This window comes from Filicampus tigris, chromosome 9, assembly GCF_054856515.1.
Source record: "Filicampus tigris isolate MCC_2025a chromosome 9, RoL_Ftig_1.0, whole genome shotgun sequence".
Classification (NCBI taxonomy): Eukaryota; Metazoa; Chordata; class Actinopteri; order Syngnathiformes; family Syngnathidae; genus Filicampus; species Filicampus tigris.
In genome coordinates, this window is record NC_141225.1 from 10,863,304 (window position 1) to 10,880,688 (window position 17,385).

At 40.5% G+C, this 17,385-nt stretch overlaps 2 protein-coding genes across 2 annotated transcripts; one reads left to right on the forward strand and one right to left on the reverse strand.

The window, feature by feature from the left end:
• Positions 1–1,863: 1,863 nt before the first annotated feature.
• Positions 1,864–4,761, forward strand: ppcs (phosphopantothenoylcysteine synthetase). Its single transcript, XM_086041491.1, has 4 exons — positions 1,864–1,988; positions 2,715–3,246; positions 3,312–3,415; positions 3,760–4,761. The coding sequence occupies exons 2-4, from the start codon at positions 2,721–2,723 to the stop codon at positions 4,084–4,086; spliced, it is 957 nt and encodes a 318-aa protein (XP_085897617.1). The 5' UTR covers positions 1,864–1,988; positions 2,715–2,720; the 3' UTR covers positions 4,087–4,761.
• Positions 4,762–6,013: 1,252 nt separating this feature from the next.
• utp3 (UTP3 small subunit processome component) lies at positions 6,014–16,712 on the reverse strand. Its single transcript, XM_086041490.1, has 16 exons — positions 16,490–16,712; positions 14,468–14,555; positions 13,938–13,982; positions 13,452–13,505; positions 13,251–13,368; positions 13,104–13,172; positions 12,248–12,369; positions 12,006–12,158; positions 11,859–11,930; positions 9,932–9,972; positions 9,748–9,844; positions 8,935–9,069; positions 7,794–7,924; positions 7,654–7,720; positions 6,336–6,443; positions 6,014–6,263 (listed from the first exon to the last, which is right to left on the reverse strand). The coding sequence occupies exons 1-16, from the start codon at positions 16,504–16,506 to the stop codon at positions 6,174–6,176; spliced, it is 1,407 nt and encodes a 468-aa protein (XP_085897616.1). The 5' UTR covers positions 16,507–16,712; the 3' UTR covers positions 6,014–6,173.
• Positions 16,713–17,385: the final 673 nt, after the last annotated feature.

The following is a 17,385-nucleotide window of genomic DNA, read 5'->3' on the forward strand; positions in this document are numbered from 1 at the left end:
TCGAACACTTTCCAAGATTTGTTGCTTTAATTGTTTCCTAATAATACATAATTTGATAGAAGTAGGTATTATTTAATTTTACGTGTTTTTAATAAGTACAATAGTTCTAGGTGCACAAAAGTTATTACTGTCACTGATCATCAAAAACTCAAATATTATTGCATGGTTTAAAAAGTCAATATTTATAAAGCCCTAAATCACATCTGTAAAATTAAAAAAAAAAAAAAAACAAAAAAAAAAAACTATCAACACACATACCCACAAAAAAAAATCGCACTATTTCCTGCACCATTGTTATTTTACCTGACACTGTATGTGTAGCATAACATAGTATTTGATAAGTGCATGCTTCTTTGATCAATCGGAAACTAATTATATCTGTGCACAAACTGGCCAGGTGACTTTTAAGAGCGAGGAAAAAGGTTGCTGTAGCCAGTGCACCCTATTCAGCAATGCAACAGCGTCCCCTGTTGATTAATCACTGGTACTATTAAGGCATAGGTTTTGAAAGCCTAAGCCAAGGGGTCTCAAACTCCGGTCCTTTTTACCACAGATATTCTTTTTATATATATATATATATATATATATATATATATATATATATATATATATATATATATATATATATATATATATATATATATATATATATATATATATATATACACTCAAGCACTAAATCATATATATATATATATATATATACCAATATATATAGACCTTTGTGGCTTCCTCTAAAACATGGTTTCTGTTTGTGCATGGTGGTGGCTCCCTCTGAACCCAAAGGTAAATAATAAATTACTTTGCAATTGCCTTAAATACAGTCATCTATCCAGGTCTCCATCCATCTATCTACACTGGATATAAAAACCCGGACAAAATCTTCTAAATAGATTTTGTGAGAATTATGTTATAGATCAGTGAAATTGAGGATTAACTTTGTGGCTATAATTCCCGAATGTATGGCACATGCCACAAACATAACATGACTAATTGCCAAAAGAACACCATACTGATACTCTGTCAAATTGGCAATGTGGAGGCAATTATGAACAGTTCCATACAGCAAGCGGTTTTAGCTTTAGCTTTTAGCTCCTGCCAGACAACACAAAAAAGACAGGAGGAGCCTACTTAAACGGCTGAACTTTATTTGGGGTTTATCTATCCATCTATCCATCCATCCATCCATCCATCCATCCATCAACCTAATCGCTTATCCTCACAAAGGGTCGCAGGCGTGCTGGAGCCTATCCCAGCTGTCATTGGGCAGTAGGCAGGATACACCCTCAACTGGTTGCCAGCCAATCGCAGGGCACACGGAGACAAACAAACATCGACACTCACAATCACACCTATTGGCAATTTAGAGTGATCAATCAACCTACCATGCATGTTTTTGGAAAGTCGGAGGAAACCAGAGTACCCGGAGAAAACCCACGCAGGCACGGGGAAAACATGCAAACTCCACACAGGAAGGCCGCGGCCCAGATTCAAACCCACAACCTCTGCAATGTGAGGTGGATGTGCTAACCAGTCGACCACCGTGCCGCCCATTTGGGGTTTAATCAAAGGCAATTTAAATGATGGCAGGAATGTGATTGGTTAAATATAACCAAAACAACATCCCGAGGGATGCACACTTGTGCAAATTCATTTTATTTTTCCCCCTCTTGAGAATGATTTAAATAATTAATTGCATTGCTAGGGCTATAGGAGGTCATAAGGGAAACGTTTTTAAATCAGTTATTTTGATGTTTTTATTTCACAGAAAGATGGCATTTGAACAGGGGTGTGTAGTTTTTATTAAATCTAAACAACCATCCATCCTAACAATGTAATGCCAGTAATACCGCAGATATCCATTTGAGGGCGCTAATGTGTTTCTCAACAAAGCGAAGAACAGCACTCCTCGGTTCCAGGAAGTGCAGAGTGCTGAAGTTGTGAAGTCAGGTTCTCAGTTCGACGGTTTTCACATCTTGGAATCAAAGGTAAGACTTTTTTTTACAATGTGCTTTGTGTTTCAGTAATAATTAAAGCGCGGTCACGACACGGATACGTCGCTGATAAACTTATGTTCACCTTGCGTTCATGCAGAAATAACAGATTTAGGTTTTGTAATGACTGAACCCTCCGTTGGAAAATGAAAGTGATTGTGTGGCTTGACAGCGAAAATGAAACATGCTACATTCCATCGGTGTACTACAACAAATTCCATATTAACAGCAATATGCATTTATCAATTGCGTTTCAGTGTGATCTTACAAACGAAAAACTAACATTTTAAACATGACCAGATTGCTGTGCACCAACTGCGTCGTTAGACCTTTTGTGGCTTCGCAAACATTATGATTTATTTACTTGTTCTGTCCATAAAATGTCAGAAAACAGGCAACATTTTTTAGGTTTTTATTTTTTTTTTTACATGATCAGTTTTTGTTGATGTTACAAGGTTACAATTAAAAAAAAAAAGTTCAAGACACTCAGGCACACTGTTTTAATTCTGATTCACAATTTAAGTGTTTTATTAATAAAACAGTTTTAACAAATATTTCTCAGTAAAATAATGAAATACAGGACCAACAAATCATTACTAATTCAAACAGGCAGATTAATAAAAATAAAAAAATTCTTGGCCCACACCTGGTCACTAGTGACTTATTGTACCTTGTTAATCAACCCATTTCTTTCACTTCCCTGTGCTGCCGCCCTCTCAGCAAGCCATGGCAGAACCCAGAGTGTCTTCCATTGATGGCAAGCTGGCCGAAGAGTTCGCCGCTCCCTCCCACGTGGATGAGGTCCGGGAGAGGATGGCCGCCTTCGCCCGGCTCCACGTCAAGGCGGGCCGCCGCGTGGTCCTCATCACATCGGGTGGCACCAAAGTCCCGCTGGAGTCGCGCACCGTTCGCTTCCTGGATAATTTCAGCAGCGGAAGGAGGGGAGCGCAGTCCGCAGAGTACTTCCTGGATGCCGGTTACGCTGTCGTTTTCCTGCACAGGCATCGCTCGCTCTACCCGTACGCTCGCACATTCTCCTCAGCCAACGTGCTGGACGCCCTGCAGTTCTCAGGTGGGGATCAGGAACCAAACCGCGTGATGGTGAACCCGAAGGTGCTGCCAAACATCGCTAAAGTGCTGAAGAAGTATCAGGAAGTCACAGATGCCCAACTCCTGCTCCCCGTCGAGTTCAGCACACTGTCGGAGTATCTGCACCTGCTCAAGGCATCAGCGCAGGCTCTCAGCACCATAGGTAAACGTAAACGCCTGTCACGTCAACTCATTTTAACATGTCTTTAACAGACTTCTGTGTTTTAGGATCCGAGGCCATGTTTTACTTGGCGGCGGCTGTCTCGGATTTCTACATCCCCGCGTGTGACATGCCGGAGCACAAAATCCAGTCTGCCAACGGACCGCTTCAAGTGAGCCCCCCATAAAAATACTACTCATCAGCAAGGCAACATTATTGGATGGATGTCTCTGAAAGATTATCCTGAGCGATCATTCTGGGGTGTAGGGTGTGCTAAAAGGGGAAAATGCTGGGAAAACTGTTAAGGCCAATAACTGGCCTGATTTTATTCCACCCACGTTTGATCAAAGTCAGCAAAAGCCTGATTGCTTGATGCCTCTGATCCTAAGCAATTATCCTATCTGACATTTTAAAAATCAATTAAGAGTTTAAAAATTGGTATGTGTGAACTCATTGAAGCTGAGACAATTTGGGCTTTTTAAAAAATCTCAACACTGAATCCTATCTGCCCTGCAGCTAAGCTTGAAGATGGTGCCCAAAATTTTGTCGCCGCTGGTTAAAGACTGGGCGCCTCAGGCCTTCGTCATATCTTTCAAACTGGAGACGGACGCCGCCATCCTGCTGGACAAGGCTCGAAAAGCACTGGACGCGTACAGGCACCAGGCGGTGGTTGCCAACGTGCTGGACTCGCGGCGGGGCTACGTGGTGGTGGTGACGCCCACCAGCCAGCACGAGGTGGTCCTCTCCAAGGAGGACGTCGACAACCACGTGGAGATCGAGGAGAGGATCGTGACTAATTTGACAGCGGCGCATGAGCGCTTCATTGAACAACAAGCGGGCTGACCGCCAATCACTGTCATCATTAGCGGCATGTTGTCTTGATTCTTAGCTTTGTAGTCATAGTTGGGATGATTAATGAATTGATCGAAAACAGTCATGTGCAACTGACTCCTTGCAGCATTTGTATCTTTGTGTCTTGACGCAGTTTAAGAATCATGGATGTTAAGAAGCCAAACAATTTTTTATCTTAACCCATTAAACCCGGGAGCGCATAACCGCGTTTCTACCGGCCGGGAGCGCTGTTGCGTCTTTCAACCTTTCAAACCGGAAGAGCGGATACATTATTGTCCTTTTTAAATCCAATTCTCCGTCTCTTGGCCAACTTAATGCATCAGAATATACGCGTGACTGTGTCGCGAGACCGCGGAGGATGTCGTGGAATTTTTTCGAGCCGTAGGTAGGCTTATGGCGGATGCCGTCGATCGCCGGGAGCTCTGATTAAAGTAAGTAACGGCAGTGATATATAGACGACGTGCACGACCAGTGGAACCAGTCAAACGTGATATGATATGGTTTGTAGACAATTACGATATTGACGTCTTTGTAACAGAATAGATGATGGTAATTACCACTCGATTTTTTTGTTTAAATTAAAATAGTGTTTCTCTTGCACTAACACGTTATTTTTACATCTTCGGTTGAAACAGTAAATAATAAATTCTGCCTGTGTGAAAGCCACATGTCTAAGCTCTTTAATTCTTTTGGAATTATGTTTCTGTCTGCTATAGGGGCTGAGATATTAATCATTTTGGAAGTGTTGAATTTCTGGGAGAACTTCAGGCTTTCAAGGGTAATTTCAAAGGCAACCTTAGGTTTTGTGGAGCTGTTGAGAAAGGCGCTTTAGGCCTTAATGGGTTAAGGAAGGACTTAAAGACCATGTCAAGTCCAAAATTTTCATTGCAATAATTTGTTCTATATGCCCCCACTAGTCCAAACAGCATTCTGATTGTTATTGTGTTTGTGCAATATAAATTAAGCAGCAAAATCCAGTAATCCACCCATTTTTAGCCATTTCAGAGGGCGGCAATTTTGCCACTAGCTGTTGACTGCAAATAACATCACAGGGCTTAGATAACGACCAATCAGAGCTCACCTGTTTACTGGGTTTGGTTGTGACATTCACAAGCTGAGCCCTTAAGAACTTTGTGATTTGTGCTGTCATTTTCAGTCGACAGCATGTGACAAAATGGTTGCTCCTGAGATGGATTAAAAACGGGTAGATTTTGCTGCTCCATTCATAGTGTACAAACGCAATTTTAATCAGAATAACGTGTTTAGACGAATGGGGCCACATAAAACATTTCTGTAAAGCACATTTTTACCAGTACTTGACTTCATCTTTAAGAGGCAGACTTTAATGTGTAGAAATTGTGACTTTGGATCTTTTTTTTTTTTTTTCTTCAGCCAACTTGGATTGATCATAACTGAAACTCAAGCACTTATTTAATTACCTTATTTAAATCAGTTTGCTACAACCCGTGTTGAGTCATATATAAAATTGAAGGCCTTGAAGAGGACACTGCAGAAGCGTTATCTTGGTGTCATGTCCTCATATGATGACACAATCTCCAAAAACAATAATTTTGCTTGAATCTCCAAAAATCTATTTGCAACATAGCATTTTGAAGGGCCATGAAGAGGCCTTTCCAGATCCACCTTGTTTAAATGTCACTACTTAACATAAAGAATTATGTGTTGAATAATGTTCATGCTATTTTTAACTAAAATGTTCAATGATTGACATTCCATTATTTCATTGTTGTTCCAAACGATATTCTTAAACTGTTAATCAGCAACCCATTAAGAATTGTAAGAAGTTTATTATTGTTACTCTCTGATGAAAGGCGGAAGTAACACGCCAAAACATGTCAGGTAATTAAACGACCTAAACACTATTGTCTGTTATAAATGAATCAGTCAAAAAAATATATAGATAATAAAGGAGACAAAATGAATTTAATACAACTAAAACTTGTTTCACTTTGCATGATGCCAGTATTGAATTCTGATTGACCATGGTGAGATTTTTCAAAATCGTAAGAACATCCCACAGGACAAAGCTTTGGAGCGCAATGCTGTCTTTCCCTTTGTTACTTGAGTTTGATACTCTTCTTGACTCCTGCGCGGATACCGGACAGTTCTCCGCTGTATCTTGTCTCTTCCCGCCGAACGTCACGTACCTGATGAACACACAACCGGTCAACATCAAACAAACGTACACTGGAACTACATCAGGCGGAGAGACTACACACTTGGCCCTTTCTGCGGATCTTAGCCCGCCTGAACTTCTCCCGGTGCTTGACTCGAGGGTTGCGGTCGATCTTCTTCCTCTTGGGGGTGAGTCCTCTGTTCTTGGCCATCTAAGACAAGGGTCAAGGCACACAATTATGATGTGTTTGAGAACTTTTTGACATTGGAATGCACTAGGGCTGTTCGATTTTGCCTAACAACAAAATCCCGATTATTTTCTCTCAAACCCGATTTTACGATTACGATTTCTTTGTAAAATAAAAAAAATAATGAAAAATGATTTTGAATGTCTCTTATTTAAACTTAATTTATCTTTCTTTGAACTCAAAATGCCAGTCAATTTAACTTAATACACACAGAACAATCCATTGGGATTAACAGCATTTTACTTACATAATAGATTTCAGATCTATTCTTAATTAAACTAATAATGAAAGAAGAAACTGCGTATACCATCTGAAACGAAATCAACATGAGAGAAGGTAGACAGTCAAGTCTGTAAACCAAACAGTCTGTCAGCAAGTCATTTTGCCAACCATTTGCCAAATCATTTACTAACTAAACGCTCACTTGCCTGAGCAAATAGCCGAATCGCCGGTAGCCATGGATGTTGTTGTAATCGGACTGCGCGCTCATGGGCGGAAGCGAAAATGCAGAGGAAACTACGGTGGCTTAGATACACTAAAAATGAAAAAAATCGAAAGTGCCGATTTGAACGTTTTTAACATCGTTTTAACCAGAAAATTTGGTTTCGGTTCGAAATCGCTTAATCGAGCAGCCCTAGAGTGCACAATCATGTTATTAGTTTGGTGAAATAGCATTACGCCAAGTTCTGTTATATCTCTTGTGAAAAAAGAAGCAAATGTTTCTGCAACTCTGGAAACCTAAATACAGTAGTGAATCTATTTTGCAGCATGACACGTAAGCCTCTTTTGCACAGAGATCACACCAAATTTCCACATTACAACAGCAAATCCGGCAGTCACTTCAAAAATGCAGTACAGCAGGATAACTGCCATTTACTGTAAAGAAAAGTCAAAAAAGCCTCTTTGACACAGAGATCCTGCAAAATTGCCCCATTACAACAGTAGCGCTGTCAGTTAATTGTATGCCTTTTATACAGAACCCAGGAAAGGCGAGATATTTCCACAACTGTGTGAGCTTCACACAGCAACACAGCACGCTGCAATGAGATAATCAGATGACATTCGGCCTACAGCGACTGGGTATTCTTCCGATTACCCCATCGATTGAGTAATCAGATAAAAATGCAATCGAATTAGTTGAGTTATTCGATTAATCGCTACAGCCCTCACTTACCTGGTACGTGATGCCTCTCTTAGCCTCTGAATCTAACTCCTCCTCCTCCTCATCCACATCTGTCACCCTGCAACAATGTCGACAATGAACATAATATGTTGATTTTACTTTTTCGTCCCGAGCTCAGAATCTCGACTCACTCATCATCAGCTTTCTGTGGTTTGCTCTTCCTCTTCAACTTCATCCTTTCCTCCACTTCTCTGTAAAATCGCAACGCCGCCTCCTCATCCAGCTCCGAGTCCGAGGCAGCGACCGTCTCTGGCGCCGCATCCTACGTCCACAAACGTGCCCTGATTAGCATCTGTGTGAACTGCTAGTAATGGACATTATGCAAGGAAACAAATCAAGCATTTCCAGTGGAAAGGTGCGAATGGTTGCGCGTTTCTGGTCTTCACTACTGGGATGCCATCTGGCGCAAAAATAACCTCATTCTTTAAATGTGTGATATCATGGTCTTGTGGAAAAGATACATTCAATAGTTCGGTCTTGATACTTTTGAAGGTGGAAGTGTCATCAAAAGCTGTGAATTTTTAAAGAGGAATGGATAGCGCTTCCAGCTAATTTTGCGGTGAGCCGGCTGTTATTGTCAGCGAGATGGGCAGTTGATGCATTCGCCGAAACAATTTCGCCATGCAACAAAGAATGGGCCACGGTTCAAGCTCCAACTCTCCGTGACTCCGTCTCTGTCTCTCTCTCGCTCTCCCTCCGTGTCCCGGCTCGGCACCTGGCGAGCGTGGCACTGCCCTCTCACAAAGTTGCGGGTACGGCGATCGAGAAGCTCTCAAACCGTGGGAACGTGGACAACAACATTCTCATCCTGGCAGTTAGTATATGATTGTCATTATTATAATTTTATTGCGTTTGTCTGAGTTCTAAAGATCAATTTTGCAGCAACTGTACCACAGAACGTGATAATGAAGGCTTTGCGCCCCATTTTATTCACTCTTTCTATGCAGCACTTCGTTAAAGTTGTGGTTGGTTTTGCCGTCTGTAAACAAATTCGACTCAAAAAGTCGTGGAAGTTTATGTACACACGGACATCGTGTCGTAAAACTGCGAATGGCTCATTAAATCAGATTTAGATGCTTGGATTGCTTCGCCGACACTTGAATAACTGGAGCAATTAGAAAGGCAATACTTCATTTACAACAAACTTGATGCTGTCTTTTTTATCACTATCCGTCATGTTAACCGGAAGGTAGTACGCCGTCATACCCCAAATGCATTAATGGTGCATGCATGGAGTCCATTATCGTGGTGCTTTTTTCTTTTTTCTTTCACCTCATCTTTTTTGGTGGATATGGCAGCTTTCTTCTCAGCCATTGGTCTGCTCATGATCTCATCTTCTTGAGCAGCCAGCAGCTTGCTGTACTGCGGCGCCAGGCGGGCATCAACTGAGCTCAGTTCATTGATCAGCTGCAGGCAGGAAAACACGGGTAATAGATTACTCTGTGAATTCTGTTTGAATGTATACCTCAGATTGTCAGAGTTAAAAACTGTTGATTGCCAACAACAACAACAAAGTCCTCCTCTCCCCACTGTAAACAGTTGGCAAACAGAGGGGATTTTAAATCTAAAATGGTGCACCGCTATCCTCTGCTGGCGGTTTGGCTCATCCTCACTCACTCAAGTGTTTGAAATTCAAAGGGGATGCTTTGATTCTAATGCATGGCTTAAGTCGTTCTGGGCATGTAATGAGCGTTGGTACCACAATGTACCACTCCACTGTTAAGTTTCAGCTTCACAGATGCCAGGTCACAGTTTGTTTTTGTGTTGAAATGTTCAGCAGATTTTGCTTGGGAATCAGAGTTCAGCATAAACTTCATCTTTACCGAATTCTTTTCAGATCCTGAATGGTCAAATTTCAATGTAAACTACAGCTTTTCAGATGCCAAGTACATATTATTTTTCAGTTATATGTTTTGTGCCACAATTTGACACTTCATCGCAAACTTCAGCCTTACAGATGGCATGTTGTTATCATATCATAGTCAAGGTAATTAGAGTGCCCTTAGTGGCACCACCTGTTTATTTGATTATTTGATGAAAAGATGATCAACTGTGTTATCATACCATGAAGATGCAAAGACTTACATTTCTATAAGTGAGCAGTCGTTCGATGACCGGGTGGTTGTGAGCTGGGATTCGTTTGGCTTTGAGCACCAGGTAGAAGCTGATGTTCGTGCAATAACTGAGATGGGAAGCGTTCGAAGTTCAGGAATTGGCGAGCGAGACGGCTTCACTTGTGAACTTCGAAGTTTGAAACTACTGTACTCACTTGAGGTAAAGCTGCTGTTTTGTCTTCAGGAAGTCGGCACCCTTTTGAAAACGGAAGGAAAGTACAATTCGTTCAGTGGAAGCAATGACATAAACACATCCTTGAACTAAAATTAATGACTTTTAAAGGAGACTAAGCATTTTTCCCACAATTTCTAACAGTTACCAGATATTTTCAAAACGTATCTGTGCTTTCATCATTATACCCCAAGGATCAAGAATTACAGATTACAGAATTACTTTGTCCCACATTAATGCTGTTATTCCTTTGTGTTAGCTTGGAGCTGCCTCTGGCTACCATGTGTCTGGTCTCCGTTTGCGTTGGCTGTCGCTGTAGTTTATTTGGGTGCTGTATCTGTCTCCGCAAGTGATTAAACGGGTTTGTTGCGTTGCCACCTGAACCGAGTCTCTGCAAACTTTGCAAATAACTGGTTTGCGCTTGTTCCTCCGAGGAAAAGCCAAACCAAATCGACACTGTGGATGTGGAGTTTCTTTTCGGACCAACTCTGCTTCGTGGTGGCTTTCCGCTATAGCTTCCCGCTTTACAAACAAACAGGGAGGCGGGGAGTGTCGCGTACGGTGCACTGTGCGTGCTGTGATTGGTTGGTCGGGTATGCGTCAGCGGCTTTGCGCCGCCATAGAGGTAAACTGTATAGCATGTGCCCTTTAGACAATCAAACGATCTTTCGGCTTTATGAGATCGTCAACACGTTAAACCCCTTGACGATCTAATATCGTCATATCGCCCACCCCTAACAGCATATTTCTTGTCTTGCTGGGTACAGATTTGGTTACCATGACAACCGAGGGTGGAGCCCAAGCATTGCTTCTACTTGGGGTAGCTGAGCACCAAGTGAGGGGAAAAAAAGTAGTCATTCATAAAGACAATAACTGCATTTTCACTTGTAGGGGCAGTACTTCATACACTACACTTTGTGTATGTGGAATAACAGAAATAACCCCGCCACACCACTTTGTCCTACATTAATGCTGGTATTCCTTTGCTTTTTAAAACCACGCAGATGACCAAATAGAATAGCCGATGTTTAAGAATTTAAAAATAATACGACACACATAAAAAAGTATACATATATATACCGTATTGGCCCGAATATAAGACGGCCCTGATTATAATGATTAGTATATTTTCAAGACTCAAGTTTGAAAAATGTTTTTTGAACACCAAATTAATTTTTATAAAGAAAATAATTACAGTACATCTGAAACAAATGATTATAACAATATATTTGAGAGAAAAAGCATGTTATTTTGCCCCATTCAAATCTTAATATCCAAACATTTAAATATGTAAACTAAAGTGCAATCACATTCGTAAATGAATGGCTTCTGGTTTTTGAAATGTAAATAACCCAATCTATTGTGATCAAACTTTGCAAACAAAATTGCAATAACTGCATTAACCATCAAGGTGAAGTCTAACTGTAACTGTAGCCTTGAAACAAATCTGAATAAGGAAAAACGTTGCAATGAAATAATGCAAACTGGTTTAACTTGAGAGTAGCTGAGATCTGTCATGACAGAACATTACTCTTCACAAACTATCTGCCTCGCTGTGCGCACGTCATCCTCACGTGACGGGTGGGCCTGGGGAGTCAAGTTCAGCGTTCGCTTCAATGATATCTGACGCCATCAAGTGTCGTGAATGGGTATAATGTCTAGACCCCGAATATAAAACGACCCCCACTTTTTCTGTCTTATTTCAATGCAAAAAACACCGTCTTATATTCGGGCCAATACGGTATATATATTTCATTGTATTGTTATTGCTCCTGTATTGTTTTGGTACACCATTTAGTTTTTCAGTGTTACATAAGAAGACTGAACATTAACTAATAGTATCTGCGGCAAAGCATCCCACGGAGCACACACATTGATTCAACTATAAATAAAAAGGTCAAATAGGTCACCTTTCCCGGCGGGATCTTTCCATCTTTGACCATCTGCATGAGTGGCTGCAGCTGGTCCTTCATTTCTGTAAGCTGCACATCAACAATTCTATTCAGCATCCATTTCATTGGTTGCTTCACAAAGGAGCCATCATTCTCTCTGTGTACCTTTGCTTTGAAGTCCTGAATGAGTTCAAGCAACTCGGGCGACTCCTTCTTCAGCAGTTTCATTTTCTCCTTGTGGGACATTTGCTTCAAGTCCTTGACGATCTTCTCCTTTTCCACAACCGTCGCCTCGGTCTGCTCCTCTGGAGCAAACTCCTTTATGAGGGGCCACATGAAAGAAACAAAGCAAAAGTGCATTATTAGTTGAGCATTTCATGGCGGGTAAAGCATGATCTTACAAATACCTGGAAGAAGTTTAAGTCGTAATCCTCCTCGCTGAGATGTTCAGCCAAACGCTTTTGGATTTTCTTAGCTTCTTCTTCCTCCTCTTCTTCCTCCGCTACCAACTCATCGTGCGACTTTCCCTCTGTCAGCACACAGTGGAAACGTGTTAGTGGAATGCTCCACCGGAAACAGATTTTCCTTGCAATGTCCCAAACTGGGTTTAACAATTTTGAAAAATAATCTAATTGCGATTTTTCTTCCTCCATATTGCAATTTCATATGCGATTCTTTTATCAAGCTCCTCTTCCCATGTGTTATTTTAACAAATAAAAGCAATAAATGTATTATAATAAAGAATATCAGAATGATTATACATAAATGTCTTGGTTTTATGTTAGGCTTACGCTAAAATAAAAGTAAATGAACCATGAATTAATATGAAAGACAGTTTATCTACTTCAATTAGCGAACATATGTTAAGTAACTGAAAACGTCTTTTAAACGTTCACTACGCCAACTTCCCAAAATTCTATCAAACATGTGTGGCGTAAATTTAAGTCAGTAAAATACTAAATCACGTTACAACAATAATGAGAATATATCTGTGCTTTATCACTTCAACTTTTCATGTTTCATGAAAGAATGATGTGTAACCATGTGGACTGCACTACTTCGGCAGTGAACTTATTTTAGACACTATGTAAATATAAATATTATATATGAAATAAAGCTGACCAAAATTACGCAGTTCCCCCCCCCCAAAAAAAATTATTGTGATCTGCAATTTGCATTCTACTACATTGCAATGTGCATCTGAATAAGATTTATTGTTGGAAACACCCTTCGCCACGATATAAAGAAACACAGTCTGCTCACTTGTGGCCACGTAGTCGGTGTCATAGAACACCTTTTTCTTGGTGCCCCATGCAAGTTCATTGGGAAGCTCTGAGGAGGACAATACAAAAAAATGTTAAACGAGCTCAGAGTGCAACAGCATCAGAACCCGGCGGACCCATGTCTCACCTTCCTCTTTCTTCCCCTCGAGATCGCTCTCCATGTCAGTGCCTTCGTCCTCCTCGCTGTCCTCCTCATCGTCTTCATCATCATCCGTTTCGGAATCATCCAAGGCCATCACTTCCTCCTGCAGAAATGAGCATAAATTTCCTTTGGAAGATGAACTCATATGAGTTGATGTTAAACTCCAACAGGAAAATGGGATCAAACCTCATCATCCAGCTCCTCATCGCTCTGCAATTTAACACCACTGGCGAGGAGTTTCTATGTGGAGGGTTAAAAATGAGTCATAAAAAGCACACACAGATGATTAAAAACAAACCAACAAACCGCAGTCAAAGATAAACACAAAGTAGTAGAGTTGTCACAATCCCAAAATTTTGACTTCGATACAATGCCCGTATAAAATATTCGGTACCGGATGGGAGCTGCATCAAAAAACGAACGGTGCTTGGCTGCTTCTGCGATTAAATATTTCTTTTGGATGAGATTTAGGTGGTAGCTGTTGGGTTTTGCAGGATTAGGAAAAGCACCATCGACCGATGTCGTGATAGTTGACTAGTAGGCGTGACTATTTTTGTTTAAATGGCATTGGACAGCTTTTGTGTTTGATCTCACACAGTTAATAAATGAAACAGTTAATTGCATTTTAAATGGCACTGGATCCATGAAAGGGTATTATGATTAAAAACTTACCTCAATCTTCTCATCGTGAAACTCATCGATTTTGTCCTTGGAGTTCTGAGGTGAATGAATTAAGATTGCAAGATTAATGCATGTATACATTTATTTTCATTCATATATTATGTTATCTTAATTGCTACTCAACACGATGACAACAGAGAAAGTCTGGCGTGTCAGAATTTTTTGGGGTTAGTTTTTCCGCATAGTGTGACATGTCCTTCGTGGCCCCCACGATTTGTTCAAAAACATTGACCAACGAAACGCCTGTCACTCTATGACCAGCATGCTCTAGCTCTCTTTTCTGCACAAGATATCAGGCACGGGCTCATGTCTGGTAATCTGAAATTGCGACCATCGCCAACAAGAACAAAAAAAAAAGGTTGTGTAGTTTGAGCTCGGCATTAGACAGCCAACTAGTAAAGTCGAAACCACCAGCCTCAGTTACTTTAAAACACAAATTACAACTTTAATTTGTGACCTGAATATAAATAGATGCTATCAATATTCAAAATAGTCAAACATACGGAAAAAAAACTACTTACTTTATCGGGGACAGCCAAGTTTTTGTAACCTTCCGGGTCACCTTCATTGTACTGTTGCTGTTTGATTGGCCTCTGGAACTTTTTACGCCTATTAACAGAACGACAACAGGGGAAGGGGGTGGACATAATAATAAAACTTGATTTCACAGGGACAATGTAGTCAAACATACATACAAGCTTAAAGAGGTTAGAGCTAATGCTAATTCTCAACTCCAGTCCCCAATTGGGCTCTTCCACAACATAGTAGTACAATATGAAACGAACTTTTAAAAATAAAATCACAATCAGGATTTTATCATGATTCTTTTCTTACATCGTTTTTTAGGCTAATTTCCACATTTTTGACCATTTTCCTCATGTTAAACATATAATACATATTTAAAATGTATATAAAACCCTAAAAGAAAAAAAATGACATTTTAAGCCAGCTAAGCTTTCTGAACAGGTTTTAATTTGGAATAGTGCCAATTTTCATCAACATGTGCAGTGAATGTAAAGCTCATAACGCTGGTCTAGTACTTTGAAGAGTCTTTTAAAGCCCTCGTTTTCCACTGTTTTAATGGCAATCATTTCTTCAGCGAGGTAATAAGTCACTGCCTCAGTTACTTCTTTAGACTGCTTGCTTGTTTTTTCATTCGGAGTTAAATGACAGTGGTACCGAGGGTTGTGTTAGCTTGGAGCTAGCGGCTGCCTCTGGCTACCATGTTTGTAGTTTTTTGGGTGCTGTCTCTGTCCCCGCAAGTGATTAAACAGGTTTGTTGTGTTGCCATCTGACGTCCGAACCGAGTCTCTGCAAACTTTGCAAATAACTGGTTTGCGCTTGTTCATCCGAGGAAAAGCCCCCCCCCAAAAAATCGATACTGTGGATGTGGGGTTTCTTTCCGGACCAACTCATCTTCGTGGTGACTTTCCGCTATAGCTTCCCGCTATACAAACAAACAGGGAGGCGGGGAATGTCACGTACGGTGCACTGTGCGTGCTGTGATTGGTCGGTCAGATATGCGTCAGAGGCTTTGAGCCACCATAGAGCTAAACTGTATAGAATGTGCCCTGTGGACGATCAAACAATCTTTCGGCTTTATGAGATTGTCAACACGTTAAAGTCCTTAACAATATAATATCGTCATATCGCCCACCCCTACTTCCTTGCCTTTATAAAAAAAATAAAAATAAAAAAAAAAACATCCGTCGATCGATTATACTGAATCGCTTATCCTCACGAGGGGAAGAAATACATGATCAACAATTAAAAGAAAATATGTTTCTCACACTTTGCATGAATTTAATGGCCATTGAGCTGCTGACCACATTGGCCACCAGGGAGCAATGTAGACAGACAGACGGATGCACTTTTCATGGACATATGTTCAGTATTGATGTCTCAGCTCCTCGCAGAGGATAAAGAATATAGGACGGTGTACTATTATGTTGTGAAATTATTGACAGATACTGGATGGATAATTTGACATATGGATGGACAGACAGGCAGGCATACTGCCTGCCATAATTTATCATGGTAGGGAAATTAAATAAAATTCCCCTCCCCTTCTTGGAATCAAACCACAGATTTCGGCATCTTTGGTGGAGATATTATTGTCCACTGTACTAACGAGGAACAAGAAGTCTGGTTGTCGAAGTTTCAACAATTGTTTTGTGTCAAACCAACATCTGCACATGTGACGAAATGTAGAATCTGATTAAGCCAACAAATCCCAAGACTTGCGAAATATAAATAGAATTCAAACAGTAAGATAAAACAAAGATTTTTAAAAGTATGTAAAAATAAATACCTACTCGAGTTATCTAGTTATATGTGTGTGCAAAGATGTAAACGCAAGGGCGTGGATGCAGCAAAATACAAATGCAAGAGGCTGTACGACTTGAGTTAAAACGGGCAATTATTAAATGCAGCTTTAAAAAGTGTTAACACTGTACGTTACTGTACACACTGTTACTTTAGTAGTGTCCGCTAAGTAGACACGGACTACTTTAAGCTGGTTAGCTAACGTTGGCCTGGCTTACCTTAATGCTCGAACCATTGTGCAGAAATTCAATTGAGCATCCGACAAAAGAGGCAAATAAACGCAGATTCTGTTTCGAACAACTAATAAGTTACGATACTCAATGCGTAAATAGCCTAAGAAGTAAACATTGAACACATTGCTATGGTTTGCACATGTGCTTCCGCAAACTCTTCTTCTTCAACGTCTTGATGAAGTGCGACGAGAACGATTACACGAGTAGCGCCACCTTGTTTACTAAAGGGGATTGTTTCGGTGATACTTTTAACACTACCGGTAAACTACCTCAAGGAAAGGCTAGTGAGGAATGGATACTAATCGTGGAAATGACAAATGAGCGTACAAGGAAACCATAAAATATATTAAAAAGATATTTTTTTTATATGCCCAAAAAAAAAACTGCCTTTGCTAAAAATGGCTTAACCGATGGAAAAGGCAAGGGATTTGAAAGTTTAAACAAAAGAGGAAAATATACATCTAGGTCTAGCTCTGGTGGTATATACAAATTGAATATGATCATAATAATCTTGAAGGGCACAGGCTGTCTCCTGTCAAACAGGATTGTCAACTCAAGAATCCAGTTCACTCGTGGTCATTTTAATATAAGATGCACTAATGGAGTAGTTATTAACAACCTCATAATTAGTTTTGAAGTTCTGGGTTCAAATCTTGTCTCCAGCCTTGTGTGTAGTTTGCATGTTTGCTCCTTCCATCCAACCTTTTTGTACAGCGCTGCCAACAGTTGGGCAAGAGAACGTCAAAGCATGTGTACACTCTGGATTCCTCACCAACTATGAATTCACAGACAGCGCATATAGGCAATCTTTCACACATACCTTTGAACAATTTACGTTCTTCAATGACCCTAACACTCATGTTTTTGGAATGTGGGAGGAA

Excerpts from the sequence above, each read along its gene's own strand:
- ppcs (XM_086041491.1), top strand. The coding sequence starts at position 2,721 with ATGGCAGAACCCAGAGTGTCTTCCATTGATGGCAAGCTGGCCGAAGAG. Across the intron at positions 3,247-3,311 it reads GCAGGCTCTCAGCACCATAG|GATCCGAGGCCATGTTTTAC; the intron begins GTAAACGTAAAC and ends TCTGTGTTTTAG. Across the intron at positions 3,416-3,759 it reads CTGCCAACGGACCGCTTCAA|CTAAGCTTGAAGATGGTGCC; the intron begins GTGAGCCCCCCA and ends TCTGCCCTGCAG.
- utp3 (XM_086041490.1), bottom strand. Across the intron at positions 11,931-12,005 it reads TTCAGGACTTCAAAGCAAAG|CTTACAGAAATGAAGGACCA; the intron begins GTACACAGAGAG and ends GTTGATGTGCAG. Across the intron at positions 9,070-9,747 it reads GACTGCTCACTTATAGAAAT|CTGATCAATGAACTGAGCTC; the intron begins GTAAGTCTTTGC and ends TCCTGCCTGCAG.